Source organism: Diplotaxodon limnothrissa, linkage group LG9 (genome assembly GCF_057381915.1).
Source record: "Diplotaxodon limnothrissa isolate DT_005_m linkage group LG9, D_limnothrissa_male_GT1.1, whole genome shotgun sequence".
In the NCBI taxonomy this organism is placed as follows: domain Eukaryota; kingdom Metazoa; phylum Chordata; class Actinopteri; order Cichliformes; family Cichlidae; genus Diplotaxodon; species Diplotaxodon limnothrissa.
This window is the reverse complement of record NC_140604.1, coordinates 2,867,586-2,883,543: the sequence shown is the minus strand read 5'-3', so window position 1 is coordinate 2,883,543 and position 15,958 is coordinate 2,867,586. Positions and strand designations below refer to the sequence as shown.

Below are 15,958 nucleotides of genomic sequence, written 5' to 3'. Positions count from 1 at the left end.
AGGTTTTCCTAGAAGAAGTTCGTTAACATTTTGCTGATAAGTGAAGATTCTCAGGAGAAACAGAAAAACAGGAGACCACACAGGACTGTGTGAACTTTGTGTGTACATTTGTTTGAAATATTAACGAAATACTGTGTCAACACAAATTTGATTTTCCCAGAAAAAACAGGATAAAAAGGAAAAACTGAAGATCTCTCAGATATTGTATCCCTTACTATTTGCTCCCCATTTTATTGCTTAATAAGCTCAAGGTTTAGTGTACTTGAACTGTAAGAAATAGAATCAATTTCAATTACAATTCCATACAATTGTATTTTATCTTCAATAGAACACAGAAAAACATCAAATGTTTGAACTGAGTAATCATGCCATTTTACATTCGCCTGCTATGAAGCCATGCTGCTGGGATAAATGCAGTATGTGGTTTAGCATCATCATGCTGACACATGAAGGCCTTCCCTAAAAAGGATGTCTGGATCAGAGCATTTCCTGCTCTATAACCTGTACATACTGTTTAACATGTACGCCTTTTCAGATGTGAAAGCTGCTATGGCATTAGGCACTAATGCAGCACCATACCATCAGAGATGCTGTTTTTAGACTGAATCATCTTACTAACCTGTTATCAACTAATCATGTGTAAAATGTTCCAACAGTTCTTTCTTTCTTAGTATTACTTTCTGTTCCAGGGTTCTGTTGCCCCCATCGCAACATTTTTGAGATGTTACGGCAAAAAAGAAAAGAAAAGAAGAAGTTCCAGACATAGTAATTATGCAAAATATAATGTGATTCTCAGACATGTTTTAAAAATACATGAGAATCCTACAAACTGTGGGCCGGTATGCTACTGGAGCACCTGCAGGAAATCCATTTAACATCTGAAAAGTCAGATGTCCTGAGATATGCATAACAACAAATTACCTCTGAGGCAATAACAGAGTGACCAAATTACTGAGAAGAGAGAAAACAGCTGTTTAGGTCAGTTCTGTTTATGTCATGTATTTTTAAGGGACAAAGTCCACGCAAATATTGACTGGACTGAAAGTTTGAGGATGATAAGCTGTAAACAGAGACCTGTTCCTGTAAATGTCTAATCAAATAAAGAACACGCCAGGTGAACGCTGTTTTCTATTTTTCATGCTATGAGGAGTGTTAAAAAGATGAATCAGACAGAAATGCATTTGCAAGTAGAAGTTTGAGAACACATCGTCTAAATAAAAATTATGTAAACAGAATGTGACTGAAAAAAAAAATCAAAGCAAAAGAGTTCTACTGTCTAATGTTTTCATTAGAACCATACATCACTTTCTCTTAACCACCACAGAAGAGAAGAGCTCCTTTCTACACTCAAGCTAAAGCTTTAATAACAACGAGCACCACAATTCGGATAATTTTCTTCGACTTCTCTGGCCCCGATAACATGATCCAGTCCAGGATGCTGAGGGAGAAGCTGGAAGACATGCAGGTGGAGGATACACAGGTCCAGTGGATCAGTGACTTCCTGACAGGCAGACCACTGTTTGTGAGACTGCAGCAACTGAGCACCCTGTTCTGTCCCCTTTCCTCTTCACCATCTGTGACTGTCTCCTCCAGAAATTCTCTGATGACATGGCCAACTCGAGACCGCTTCCTCTCATCTCATGGTACAGAGTGTACACAGTCCTTATCAGACCTAATAAGGTTAAGATATTTTATCAACATATAAATGATTATATATCTCCAAGCATAAATAATTATATGTTTCTAAGCACAAATGACAACCTAAAAAATATCAATTCTAACAATTACAAGTGCTTTTCTGATGAAGACTTTTTTAAACTGTGTCCAAAAGTCCTCAGCAGTGGAAACACCACAGTTCAAAATCCCAAGTGCAAACCTTTTTCTCTGCAGTCCTCAAGATGCTCTCAGCTGTTTAACTTTAGGTAGAGTAGAAAAGCTTTACATATTTCAATACCACTGAGTGTTACATAAGACCCTGAAAACAAGGTGACAGTTGCTTCCCAAGCAAAAACCTCTGCATGTGCTCAGAAATCACAACAAATAAGACAATAATAAGACCAAACATATAAGTGACATAAGAGGCTAGGGAAAGAGCAAGCATGAAGTGAGATGCTGTTTGTGTGTGCACACTTGTTCAAGGTCCCTCTCGTTATGTACCAGTGTGATAAAGTCCTGAATGCAGCCTTCAGTTCTGAGCCTTAAAGAACATACACTCAGCAGCAGAATAGAATCACGTATAACTACATTTATACATTTTCTACATTACCAATTATTACATGCACATTCCTGCAACAATGTGATACAAAATGTGAACTACAGTTGGTGGTTTTAGCATGGAATGGCATAACAAGCAGGCTAGTTTCCAGATTAGGGCATAAGTTAAGTCCTGATTTAACTCAGTAAAAAGTGAATCACATTTGAAGCAGAAAACCCGGGGTTAACCCTGAAGTTACCTGGATATGACAAAATCTCCTCTTATACTAGAGGCCTCTGTTGTCAGGGGTGGAACACTTCAAAAAGACTCTGAATGACTTGGACATTAGGACAGACGCCATAACCACTGAAGAAACTGCAGCCGTGATCAAACTCCTTGAGAATGGCAATGCATTGGGCATGTACATGGTGTCTGCAGAAATGCTGAAGCACATCAGTGCCCCGTCAGCTTATGTTGGTCATCGGCACAAGTGCAAGAAGATTGGCTAAGAGGAGTTACAGTAAAGCTCCCCAAGAAAGGCAACCTGGCGGACTGCAACAACTGAGGAATCACACTATAGCCGAAGACTTCATAAGGCCCTGGACCAGAAATTCCGGGAAGAACAAGCTGGATTCTGCAGTGGCTGGTCGTGCACAGAGCAGAATTTAATCCTGTTCACAATCACCGAACAGACTTTGGAATACCAGCAGCATCTCTCGATTAATTTTGTCGATTTCACATAGGCATTTGATAGCGTCATATGGCATCCCTGAACAGTTCATCAAAATATTCTGAACCCTCTACCTTCGATCCAGTTGTTGCGTCCTCACAGAGGATCGCTACATCACCACTGAGACCGATATGAGGAAAGGGTGCATTCTATAAAATAAAATAAAAATATTACTGCATTGTGGTTTAGGTAAAAAAAAAAGAGAAATTAATTCACTTAAATGCGCATTCATGTGAAAATAAATACACTTCCAGACCAAAGCCAAAATTTCCTTTCATGTACAATAGTAAATGGAACAATGCTGCCATCTACTGGGCAAAACTTAATAAGCAGTACTTCTTAAACAGAATTAGCCTGCAGCACAAAATACACATACCTGCAATAACATGGGACATGAGTAACCATGGGTTTCCAGCAACAGGATCCCGCCCAACTATCAAGAGAAATTTCAAATTATTAGACACGACAGTCTCCTCTAGCTGTTAGCTGCTAGCTCAGCGTGTCCATTTTTCCTACCGTCTAACCCATTAATTGCGAAACAAGATCATAAAACTGAAATCTACTCAGATGCTACTGTATGGGCAGTTCATGCTGTTAATGCTGTCATGTTAACCTCAATGGGGATCTTCAAATATGTTTTAAACTCATGTTCAGTCAGGGCGGACTGAGGAAGAACTTACCACAGCAAAAGCTTCATTGCTACTAAAGGGATAAGCTTAGGGAAAGCCCGTTTACCAGTAGCAGACTTCTTCTTTCTGCAGCTCAGGTCATAACTCATACTCCATTAAGAGACCATATTACCCCAATTCTTCAACAGCTTCACTGGTTGCCCATAGAAGCTCAGATAAACTTTAAATATTAAATTCTCACGTTTAAGTGCATCCATAACCTTGCCCCTCCTTATCTGTGTGATCTGCTTCAAATAACCTCTGTTTCCTGCTCTCTCAGATCTTCATCTGCCACTCATCTTGTTGTTCCTTCTGCTCATCTTGTCTTTCAGTTGCTCTGCTCCTCGGCTCAGGAACTCACTTCCTCCAGTTATAAGAAATATAGATTCCGTTCCCTTATTTAAGTCACAGCTCAAAATTATTATTACTATTTATTATTACTCATTATTATTACTATTACTATCATTATTATTATTATTATTATTATTATTATTATTATTATTATGCAGACTTCTATGGACCAAGATGGCTTTGGGATACCTTGGCGTCCATCAACACGCCAGACGGACCTCAACTTCGCAGATGGCATTGTTTTGTTGGCTGACGTCTGGAAAAACATGAAGACCATGACATGAAAACTTGGAGCAAGAGGCAGCCAAAGTGGGCTTCCGGATTAGCGGGAACCAGGCCAAGGTCATGAGAATTGGTTACGTGACGGCACAGTATCCCACAGGTAGGACAGCAATGTCTGGTGGAGGTGAACCAATTCACCACCCTGGGCAGCATCCTTGCAGGCGACAGAGATGCTGATCATTAGTCGTGTGTCAGATTGTGAAAGCGGGTGCGGTTTTCCAGTGACTCTGGCTGATCTGGTTGATCCCGAAGATCGACCGGGCTACAAAGATCCATCTGCTCAACTCCATCATTATACCTACCGCGATCTGCACTTGTGATACATGGAAAACATCAGCCAAAATCGCCAAAGACTCAATGTGGCTCAACACTCATGTCTAAGACGGATCCTCCCTGTTTCTTACTCGGACCATGTCACCAATGAAGAAGTCCACCGCCGGACTGCCACATGTCCCCTCAATGACATTGTGACTGACCGGCCTTTTGGGGGACAAACACTGTGCCAACTCCCGCACCAACTGCCCAAGATCACCATCCCATGGAACCCACCCCTTGGAAGACACAATCCAGGCCGCCCCCGTACAACATGGCGGAGGACTTTCATCGGTGAGTTACACACCTTAGACAGCCGAAGCTGATCGATTGTGCTGGCGGAGATCTGCCGCCCAATGCAAACAGCAGGACCTAAGTCTAAGTAAGTCTCTGTTGTTAGACTAACAGAACACAAACCATGTGAAACCTCTGGGGACACTAAACAGCTGCAAATTTACTGGGTTTCTTTTTACTGCTGATGTGGTATTATAAATGAGTTTGAGTAAATTAACATTTAGTATTGTCAGAGAAAATCACATTTTCTCAGATTCTAATTTCTAGGATTCTTCTAATCTGAACAGAACAATAGGACACCATATGCTAGTTAGACTCTTTAACAGTGTGTGTATGCTGTTGTTGTAATGAGAGCAGGTTGCATTACAGAGTTACATAATGAGACTCTCAGCAGTGATACTTCAGCTTCTTCCCAGCGTAACATAACTGCTGGCTTGGTAAGCTGACACCACATGCACACTGTGTGAGACTGTGTCACCAGAACTCCTGTTACAGTTGTTGGAACAGATACAAGTTACAGCAAAGGTAATGCTGCCTTCATGTCCAAAGAAAACACCAAACTTTCGACTTTTTTCAGTGAAAACTTTTTGAGTTTGTAATAAACAACATGTTTTGGAGAGGAAAATGAATTTAATACAGGACAGAGTTTGAAAGCCAATAAACATAGATTGCATGTAAATATAGTTTTTTTATGCAGAGTCTTTGAAAGCAATGGTTACAATAAAACATTACTTATCATAAAAGCTATGAATGAGTATGTTTTCATGAAAAAATAAATATAATTGACGTTATCAGTGCACCTTTTATGATTATGGCTCCTCAGCATTCAGCATTATAATTGTTTTATGACATTAGATGCGAAAAAAAAACTTCTATTGATTAAAAAAGTAATATAGTTAAGTGGTAACCACCAGAACCACCTCCGTATTATTTTTGATTTAAATGATAGAAACGCAAAAGGACGACTTTTGCATTAAAACAACATGTTTTTTTGTTTATTTTTCCTTTTTTGTTTGTTTTTGCTATAATATAATGAGCTCATTTATTTTCTTTTTCTACGCATCTCTCTCTTTTAGCTTTTCTGACACGTTAATGCAACATTGATCTCCCCCACGAGCGCTTAAGTAAACCGCGCATGCGTCTCATCACCAGAATCTGCGATCGTGCAGCACTGTGGGTCCCGTTACTAAAAGGAAAATCCCAGGAAGTGTGACGGGATAAGGTGGCTGACGGACCCGGTGGGCCTGGGCGTTGTGTCAGCTGCAGACACCGGACAGCGCTGCGCTCAGACGGTTACCCACAGAGACTCCAGAGAGACTGCGCGAACTCTTGGAGCTGGCCAAGGTACGAGTCTCCGCGTCTGCTGCCGCTGGTCTCCTCCGAGGTGACAGAAAGCTGACGGTTCTGTCGGTATCTGCGACAGCCTTGATAACATCATACTTAACAGATCACACCTGTGTGTTCAAACCAGTAATATTATGTCATCACCGAGACCTGTGGCAGGGATCGATGGGACCTCTTTTATCCACTTTGGATGTCAGTGTCTTCCACTGATGTTTGAGGATGGTGGCTCAGCGCGTTCAGCACTTTTACACAATGCTGAACAAACAAACAAAGTCTCAACTTGGCACATAAAACTTTAACAGTGAACTTTACAAGAAAATGTTATTCAACGCCGTTTCACAAGTTTTTGATGATGGTCGGAAATAATTAGGCATCCATTAGATTATTTATTTAGGTTGTAAAAGCATGTTGAAAGGATGGATATCATACTCAGATATAATTAGGAAACTGTGGCTGATTCATCATTGTATATATTAGTAAATATAAAAATGTAACTTTTGATAATTAAATTCTGTATGACTCATTTTGAAAATTGTACTGTACACTCACCTCTAAAAAGTTTTCTACAGCTCTGTTCAGAGCTTTGACATCATTGCAGAGACTGCAAAAAGAACCGCTGCAGTTTCTTTTTAAGCCATAAACCAGTGAGCTTCCCAGACAGAACTAAGCATGCATTCTGCCAGTGATGGGTCGGTCGAAATGGCTCTCAGAGCCGGATCTTTGAAGTGAACAAGGTTTTTTTTTCTTTCTCCTGCCCTCTCTTTCACTTTTTTTCGCTTCACGTTGCAAATCACCCTTGTGTTTGCGCTGAGCAGAGACGGCAAACAGAGCCTTGCGTTTGCGCCCCTCCCCCCTCTGCTCAGCGCTGAGCTGAGGGGGCGGGGCGGTAGTTACACTCACAACAGCAGTAGCACACAACAAGAGCAGGAGGGAGAGGGAAAGAAAGAGAGCCGGGATCAACAAGAGACAACACCGTCACATTGGAAAGGTACAGTAAAGAAAATGAGTGACACCAAGAAAAGAAGCAAAGTCTGGAGCCATTTCAATCTTATTGACAAAACAAAGGCAGAGTGTACAAGAAAAGGATATCATATAGAGCCGGCTCCACAAACAACATGCACAGGCACCTGAGAACTGTCCACCCATCAGTGCAATGGGAAGATAAAACGCAGTCAGTTGAGTGTGATATTAATATTTCTAAATGCCAACCTTTGCCTTAATTAAAGATCTGGGCGTTCTTTTCTTTTTGTCGCTTTTTTTCCATATTTTAATTTATATTTGATTGTGTTGTGGTTTGCAGTGTTTTGTGTTGTTTCACTTTAAATTTGTTTAACAGGAAAAAGCTGAAAATTTAAGTAGTTAAAAGTTAAAATGTATGAAATGTAAATAGTTGGTTTGTGTATTTTATAATTTATTTATTACATTTTATGTGGAGTATATTTACAGTGGCCCCTAGAGACAAAGCAAGTACAAACTCCAAAACGTACAAACTCCAAAACACAACGGAAGTGCTCCAGGATGCTAGGGGCCGTGTTGAGCTTTTACCTAGTGGCTACACAAGCCAGGAAGTACCAACAATTGGATTGGGTGTGTGGTAGTAACAGGTAAATGAGGGTTTTTTTTAAAAATTATTTTAATATATATATATGAGTGTTTGTGTATTAATACAAAAACAATAGACATATGAATTCGATTGTGTAATTTAAGTGATCTAGTAGCTCTGTTTTGGAAGTTTAGTTAATGCTAGAAATGTGTTTTGGAGTTTGTACATGTTTCGTCTCTAGGGGCCCCCATAAAAATTTATGTATAAACATGCATAAAGAAAACCACGTTTTTTTACATTACTAATTCCTTTTGTGCATAATTTTATGTTGTTGTTGATAATTAATTAATTAAAGCAACAAAACAACCTGAAGAGCCGGTTGGGAGCCGAAAGAGCCGGCTGTTTTTAGTGAGCCGAGCTGAAAGAGCCGGTTCTCTAAAAAGAGCCGGAAATCCCATCACTACATTCTACTGGTGGTGGTCAGAGGGCCCGGTGGCGCCAGTGTCCGCAGCCTCGCCTCTGTCAGTGCGCCCCAGGGCAGCTGTGGCTACAATGTAGCTGCCATCACCAGTGTGTGAATGTGTGTGTGAATGGGTGGATGACTGAATGTAGTATAAAGCGCTTTGGGGTCCTTAGGGACTAGTAAAGCGCTATACAAATGCAGGCCATTCTTGATCTCCATCACACATGATACAAAAAATATAATTTGAGCAATTAACCATTCAATATTTCCTTTTTTCCTGTTTCCTTTAAATATGGATTTTTAAATATGTAACTTAGATATATTTCATGTTTATGTGTGATTGAAATTGAAATACAGTATGCAGGTGCATTGGATTGTGTGGTTTTTATTTAAATTCAGATGCGTTAGGGTTAGGGACCTGAAGGGATGGACATGATCAGCAACAACACTCAGGTTGGCTGTGATGTTTATGCTCAGTTGGTCAGTGTGCCAGTCTACTTCAACATTTGATAGGTTTTGCTTTCATAGATCAGGGCTCTAGACTACCTTTGTGCCATTGGTGCGCCTAACTTTTTTTCTTAGGTGCACCAGCACAAAAGTTAGGTGCACCCAAATTTTTCAACCACATCGCTTAACACCGCAGTTTTACATGTGCACTTTTTGGGGTGGAAATTTGCTGTCCATACAGCCAATATTGATTTGTAAATGATTAACTAACAATCTTGTCAACACAAAGTTCTTCATTGGGGCGCGACCGTGGCTCAGGGGGTTGGGAAGCTCATCTTGTAACTGGAAGGTTGCTGGTTTGATCCCCAGCTCTGTCTGTCTTGGTCTTTGTGTCCTTGGGCAAGACACTTCACTTACTGCCTACTGGTGATGGCCAGATGGGCCGATGGCGCAATATGGCAGCCTCGCTTCTGTCAGTCTGCCCCAGAGCAGCTGTGGCTACAACCGTAGCTGCCTCCACCAGTGTGTGAATGTGAGAGTGAATGAATAGTGGCATTGTAAAGCGCTTTGAGGGTCTCAAAAAGCGCCATAAAAATACAGTCTATTATTATTTATTTGGAGCACAGTTCTACAAGAAAGATAAGTTACTGAAAAAGTGCTTAAAGTGCGTTGGCACTCTTTGGTAATATTGTAAGCAATGTTAAACTTAATCATCACATCGGCTCCTCTGACGACCTGTTTGCTGCTGCCTGCTGCTGAAAGGCCGTGGGCAGAGGGGACACTTGGGCAGTGCATTTATCACAGCATGTAATGTGTTTTCTGGATACGCTGTGCTTTTTCAGCGTTTCAGTTTAAAACGTATTAGCACCAGTCACAAATGCAGTATTGCCGGCCGCGGTCTGTCCACACCCACAGCAGTAAATGCAGTGCATCATGTTGTCAGCTTTACTGTATCTTAGCCAGGGAAACTGGTCAAGCCGCTCTCTTCCAAATGTATACACTTTCCTTCTTTTACTTTCAGTGGGCTCTGGCTCGGAGTCGATCGTATGTGGCTCATTATGTGATGCTGTCTCCGAACCAGTGTTAGACATAACCTGAGAGGTTGATGGCTGTGTGTCAGAGCCATGAATCAGGCCTTAACAAAAAAGTTATCAATCGTTCTTTTCACCTTTTCTCGTTACCCACAGCTACATCTTCTTCTGTCAGCCACTAGGGCTGGGTATCATCGCTGATTTCTATAATCCATTCACTTCAATTCAATTTTGACTCAGACAGTCAGAAATATCATCATTCTGATCATTTATCAGTACTGACGCTGTGAGACTTCATCAGAGGTGTGAGCATCACAGCAGAGGTCTTTGTGTCAAAGTAACTGTGAATAAAACAGAAAAACAAGAAGCAGATTTTCCTGTTCTGGCTTTTTATAGCAGATGACCTTAAAAATATTCTGCAGTAGAACAAAAACAAAGAAAACCATGAATCAACGTATGAACATTACCTGATGCTGCTGAAGTGAAGCAAAGTTACAGAGGTTTGATTACAGACACAGCTGAGTGTTTTGCAAATTGTCATCATTTTAAAAAGTTTACGTTTCTTCAGTATTGAACAGCAGACTGGTGCGCAATAAGCAAACAAATAATGCAGAAAACAGATTCGAGAAACTGTTCTTGAAGTACATTTTGGTGTGAGCCGTTGACCTTCAGCCCCGACGGCGTGTCTGTGTACGAGAAAGCTGACATCTCACTGACGCGTCAGGTCCACGCTGTGTGTTCACGTCTTTGTCTGGAATCCGTGTACCTGCTCTCATTTACTGTTTTAGCTGTTTGGTGGCTGTTGAAATCGTTTTGTGAGCTTCTGGCGTTTCTGGCAAAATACATTTATATTTAAAAATCGATTCAGGATTTAATGAATCAATATCACATCATTCAAGCTAAAATCCATTTTAATCGGAAAATCGATTGTTGAAACCCCCCCCCCGTGCTCACCTCTTTCTATCCGCCTGCACTTTCAAACATACATCGACATCGACAGGAATGTCTGGACCACAGCCAATCAGAGAGGTCCCACCCCTGACTGTCTCTGATTGGTTTAGATCACGATAGGGGCATAATGTGTGTCAGTTGTTGACCACATGGAGGCTTTCCGAGTTGCGGACACTTTTTGTTATCTCTAATGGCTGGTCACACCAGTGCCACCTAGGATTTTTTTTAGTCGCACCACTGAGAAATTAGGTCGTATTTTCAACGCAATTTTGGTCGCACTCTAGAGCCCTGATAGATGCTCTTTTGTACACTTGGGTCGTATGAAGTGGTTCTTTGACTTCATGGTCCTTCCTGTTAGCTTGAAGCAGTCTAGTCTTTCTGCTTTGACATTTTGAATTTTTGCCCAGAGAACTACCACTGTTGGTTTTTTATGAGAGAAGACACATATCGTTAGCTTCATAGCATAAGTGCCTAAGTCATTGACTTAGTCAAATGACTTAGGCAATTATGCTATGAAGCTAACGATATGCTCAATTTTATCATCAATTTATTCATAGATTTATTATCAAACTGTTAGAAATTAGTTTTACATGGCACCTCGGACCTCTGTGGCTCAGAGACAAAGACTGCTGCACCCAGGCAACCGAACGTTAACATGATTGATTGAAAGGGTGGCCTTAGGTCTGAGCTCACGTGTCTTCCTCTGCACCTCAGTTGACATCTCCTTATATAGAGATCAGCCTTTTGAAGGCAACACTCCCATTTCTATTAAAGTTTTAAGTCAGCCTTGAAGTTTTGTAACTTGGTGCCATCTCTAGAGCAGGCAGACCTCAGAGACTTCTCTCTGTTTGTGTCTGGAAGTATCTGTGTGTAGCAGTCTAAATCATGTTATCAATCTCCGGCTCTCTTCCAAAATTTGCCCCTCTGAAAAACTAGTTCATGCATTTATTACTTCCAGGCTGGACGACTGTAATTCATTATTATCAGGATGTCCAAAAAACTCACTGAAAAGCCTTCAGCTGATCCAAAATGCTGCAGCAAGAGTCCTGACAGGGACTAGAAAGAGAGAGCAGATTTCTCCTGTTTTGGCTTCCTGTTAAATCCAGAATTCAAAATCCTGCTCCTCACATACAAGGTCCTAAATAATCAGGCCCCATCTTATCTTAATGACCTTGTAGTACCATATCACCCTATTAGAGCACTTCGCTCTCGCTCTACAGGCCTACTTGTTGTTCCTAGAGTATTTAAAAGTAGAATGGGAGGCAGACACTATCTCTACTTTTAAGATTAGGCTTCAAACTTTCCTTTTTGCTAAAGCATATAGTTAGGGCTGGACCAGGTGACCCTGAATCCTCCCTTAGTTATGCTGCAATAGACGTAGGCTGCCGGGGATTCCCATGATGCATTGAGTTTTTCCTTTCCAGTCACCTTTCTCACTCACTATGTATTAACAGACCTCTCTGCATTGAATCATATCTGTTATTAACCTCTGTCTCTCTTCCACAGCATGTCTTTATCCTGTCTTCCTTCTCTCACCCCAACCAATCGCAGCAGATGGCCCCGCCCCTCCCTGAGCCTGGTTCTGCTGGAAGTTTCTTCCTGTTAAAAGGGAGTTTTTCCTTCCCACTGTTGCCAAAGTGCTGCTCATAGGGGGTCATATGATTGTTGGGTTTTTCTCTGTATATATCATTGTAGGATCTACTGTACAATATAAAGCACCTTGAGGCGACTGTTGTTGTGATTTGGGGCTGTATAAATAACATTGAATTGAATTAAATCCAAAACCAGACTACAGTGCACATCTGTGTACAACACAGGACAAAACACAGACACACAAATTATTGTTAGGATGCCTGGGTCGTTGACCCAGGGTATTTGAGTTTATTATATTATTTACACTTTTTAGTCTTTGGTTTCTTTGAGTTCTGTCTTATGGTTTATGTCTCTGTCTTCTTTAGTTGTTCTGTCTCCCCTATCACCTGTATCCCCTTGTCTAGTTCGCGTCTCTGTGTATCCTTAGTTCCTATATCCCCGTGTTCAGTCAGTGTTTGTGTCTGCCCTGGTCCCACGTCTCTGTTCCCTCTGTAGTGCCTGCATGTGAGTCTGTGTTATGTGTTTCCTGTTTTACTTTGAAGGTCTCTGTCTTATCTCAGTGTGTTCAGTTTACGCTTCCTTTTGTCTCGTCAGTTCTGATTTGCCCCAGCTGTGTTTCCCTCCTGTTACCCATTCCCTGATTGCTCCCTCTGTGTACTTAAGCCCTGTGTTTCTCTATGTCGGTGTCGCGATCTACCGTTTATTTTGCTGTGTGTTTTGCCCATCCACCGGTGTTAGTTTATTTTGAGTTTTGTTCCAGTTATGTTATGTTTGCGTTCAGCATTAAAGCTGTTTTGGTTTAAGTTCTGTCTCCGGAGTCTGCACCTTGGGTCCTATCCCTGTCCGCACACAGCCATCACCTAACAATTATGAGGTATATAGCCTTTACAATAAAAATAAATTCTAACATCAGTCAGTTAATATTCTCTCTGCCCAAATGCAAAAATACAAATAAGTTGCTGCCTTGTGATTGGCTGATTAATTTGTGCTAATGAGATGTTCACAAGTATACCTAATGAACTGGACAGTGAATGTGTTACATGAAATGTTTCATTTAGAGATGCTGAGCTCTGTCACTGAGGAGGTCCCTGCATGAGGGGTGCTGATACCCGGGAGGTCAGTTTGCTCACCAGCTGCTGAGCTTAAGTGAACAATCAGCATTTGGACGTAACTCTTCCAGATGTGCCAAGCTCAGGTGAAGAGCACAGGAAATGGTGTCCTCTGTGGAGAGGTTTGGCCAGTAAGCAAACTTGAATGCGATGAATACATGATGCAGCAAAAGGGATGCTGTGGTCCTTTGCCAGCCTCTCGAAGCACTTCTTCAGGGTGGTAGTCATTACCAAATGTAATGGTGGATTTTTGGGGCAGCTTGAATCAGTGGCAGACTTGAAACACGATGAAACAACATCCTACTCCAGCATGGTGTCCAAAAGGACGTGTGCTGTTGGTGCCTGCGGAACAGTCAGTCTCCTCTGGCTTTTACAGACATCAGCCCGGGTGAAGATCGCCTCTTATTGCAGGGGTGTTCTCATTTATTGCAAATCTGGTGAAGTCAAGTCTAATTTTTTTTAAAGTATATTTAAAAACAACAAGAGTTGACCAAAGTCCTGTGCAACTAAAAAGAATAACATATAGCAGGGGAGCGTAAATAAAAAAGGCAAAGTCAGCAAACTTCAGAAAGGTAATCAGGTGTTTAATTTTAATGACTCAAAAGAGTTTAGAGAAGCTAGAACGGGGTATAAATGGTCTTTTTATGTGCGCCTGTCACATTTCAGACAGGTCAAGAATGCGGAGCCTGTCCAATTCCAAAAGAAAGGCTATTGCAATAATCAAGCTTGGGTGAAATGAAGGCATGAATTACTTTCTCGACGTCAGCAGATGAGAGAGCGTTCTTAGTCTTTGCGAGGACCCTCATAGAAAGACAATGTCTGCCTGTCATTTTAAGCCTTTTTTCCTTTGGAACCAGCTCCACATACGTGGAGCTTCACTGAAGCTGTCTGCATGTGTGCCTGTGGGTCTTGTAACCTTTGAAACAGTAATATTTCAAAAAAGTTAGCACAGGTTTATCTCACTTTACTGCATTTAATGGAACTGAAACTAATTGCTGTAGTTTTGGAAACATTCTTGTTGTCTTGATGGCAAAGTTTTGGGCTTTCAACAATCATATTGCAAATTTCACTCTGAAATGCTTTTATCTAGTTCCCAGATACTTTCTCACAGTGGTCAGGTTTCTCCATGGAGTACAGCTGCTCCAGGCTTTAGAACTGTAGATGCAATATGTTGAAATGTTTCTGAAGCTTTGTAATGAAAAAAATTTGAATCATTTCTTCTCTGATCTCGTTTGTCTCTCTTTAGCTGCCCTGGTAAGAAGAGAAGTCAACATGCCTTCAAAACCACCAAGTAGAAAAGAGCGAAAGAAGTGGTTCACCTCTCTGACGGGGGAGGTAAGACGTGTTTCATGAGGTACGAGTAGATGGGATTGATGGATACTTTCAGTTGCATCAGAAAACTTTGTTTTAAGTGTTGTCCTATTAAAACAATGAGACTACTCTAACTAGTTTGAGTGCGTGTTGTTCACAATCTCACCAGTGTATGTATGTATGTATGTATGTATGTATGTATGTATGTATGTATGTTTCTATCTATCTATCTATCTATCTATCTATCTATCTATCTATCTATCTATCTATCTTTCTTTCTTTCTTTCTTTCTTTCTTTCTTTCTTTCTTTCTTTCTTTCTTTCTTTCTTTCTTTCTTTCTTTCTTTCTTTCTTTCTTTCTTTCTTTCTTTCTTTCTTTCTTTCTTTCTTTCTTTCTTTCTTTCAACGATACCTGAGTCAAATTACTGGAGAGTTGTGAATCAGTATGTCTGGCTTGGTTGCTTTATTATGGCTATTCAGTACTGAGACTTTGTACCTTTCTAACACAATCCAAAGATGATCTTTGCATTTCACTCAGATTGGAAGTAACAACTTTCATGATCTGCAGCTTTTGTTGATACTGTTGTAGCTACAGTGCTCCTTTTGTGCCAGGTGTGGGTCTTTGGTGTTACAGAATAGTGTTCTGTCACCCTCTGGTGGCAACAGAATCAGATCACACATCTCAGCAATTCGGCAACTGATAGTCTTTGTGAATTTGTATAGAGCTTACTCGTTTGCTTTTATCGGTGTGTTGGGACTCCTTTCAGTAAAACAGAACCCTGTGATTAACTTTGAACAGATTTAGCAGCTTTGATCAGACATTTCTATTTCTTTTTATTTTATTTTATTTTTTTGCTGTGGAAGAAGTAGTATAGTGAGTTACTTGTACTGGTCATGGACTTATTTAATTATTATAGTTATAATTATAAGGATAAGCAGAAGTGAAGCGAATGGATAATATATATATAATATTATTTTTAAGTTTCTGCTTTTGAAGGCAGATAGTAATTAACACAGGTGCGTAAGCCGTGAAACATCTGCTGTCTGAACAGAGTAAATAGTAAGTACAGAATAAAGAAAGTGAATACTGCTAACATTTGTATACACAGCAGTCCCTCGCTATAACGCGGTTCACTTTTCGCAGCCTCACTGTTTCGCGGATTTGTTTTCTCTGCAATTTTGCATGATTTTTTTCTTACAGTGCATTGTGTTCTGCATCCTGATTGGCTGTAGACCGTTGTCAGTTAATCTTGTGTCTCCTGTAACAGTCAGATAAGTCAAACTTTACTCAACTCATTCTTCTTGCTTCCTCTACTCCCGTACCATTGATTCATTA

At 40.7% G+C, this 15,958-nt stretch overlaps 1 protein-coding gene and 1 long non-coding RNA gene across 3 annotated transcripts in view; one reads left to right on the top strand and one right to left on the bottom strand.

Moving 5' to 3' along the window:
* Positions 1–1,272: 1,272 nt before the first annotated feature.
* Positions 1,273–6,959, bottom strand: LOC146624978 (uncharacterized). The gene is made up of 3 exons (XR_014906501.1): positions 6,725–6,959; positions 3,301–3,357; positions 1,273–1,672 (listed from the first exon to the last, which is right to left on the bottom strand). It is a non-coding gene; the product is annotated as an uncharacterized LOC146624978 (long non-coding RNA).
* A 71-nt stretch (positions 6,960–7,030) lies between these two features.
* The window catches only part of plppr5b (phospholipid phosphatase related 5b), a 126,200-nt gene continuing 117,272 nt past the window's right edge, over positions 7,031–15,958 (top strand). For both annotated transcript variants that reach the window (XM_085362579.1, XM_085362578.1), the window contains exons 1-2: positions 7,031–7,163; positions 14,559–14,647. In XM_085362579.1, coding sequence (XP_085218705.1) covers positions 14,585–14,647 — 63 coding nt within the window. In that variant the 5' untranslated portion in view covers positions 7,031–7,163; positions 14,559–14,584. The remainder of the gene's footprint in view (positions 7,164–14,558; positions 14,648–15,958) is intronic.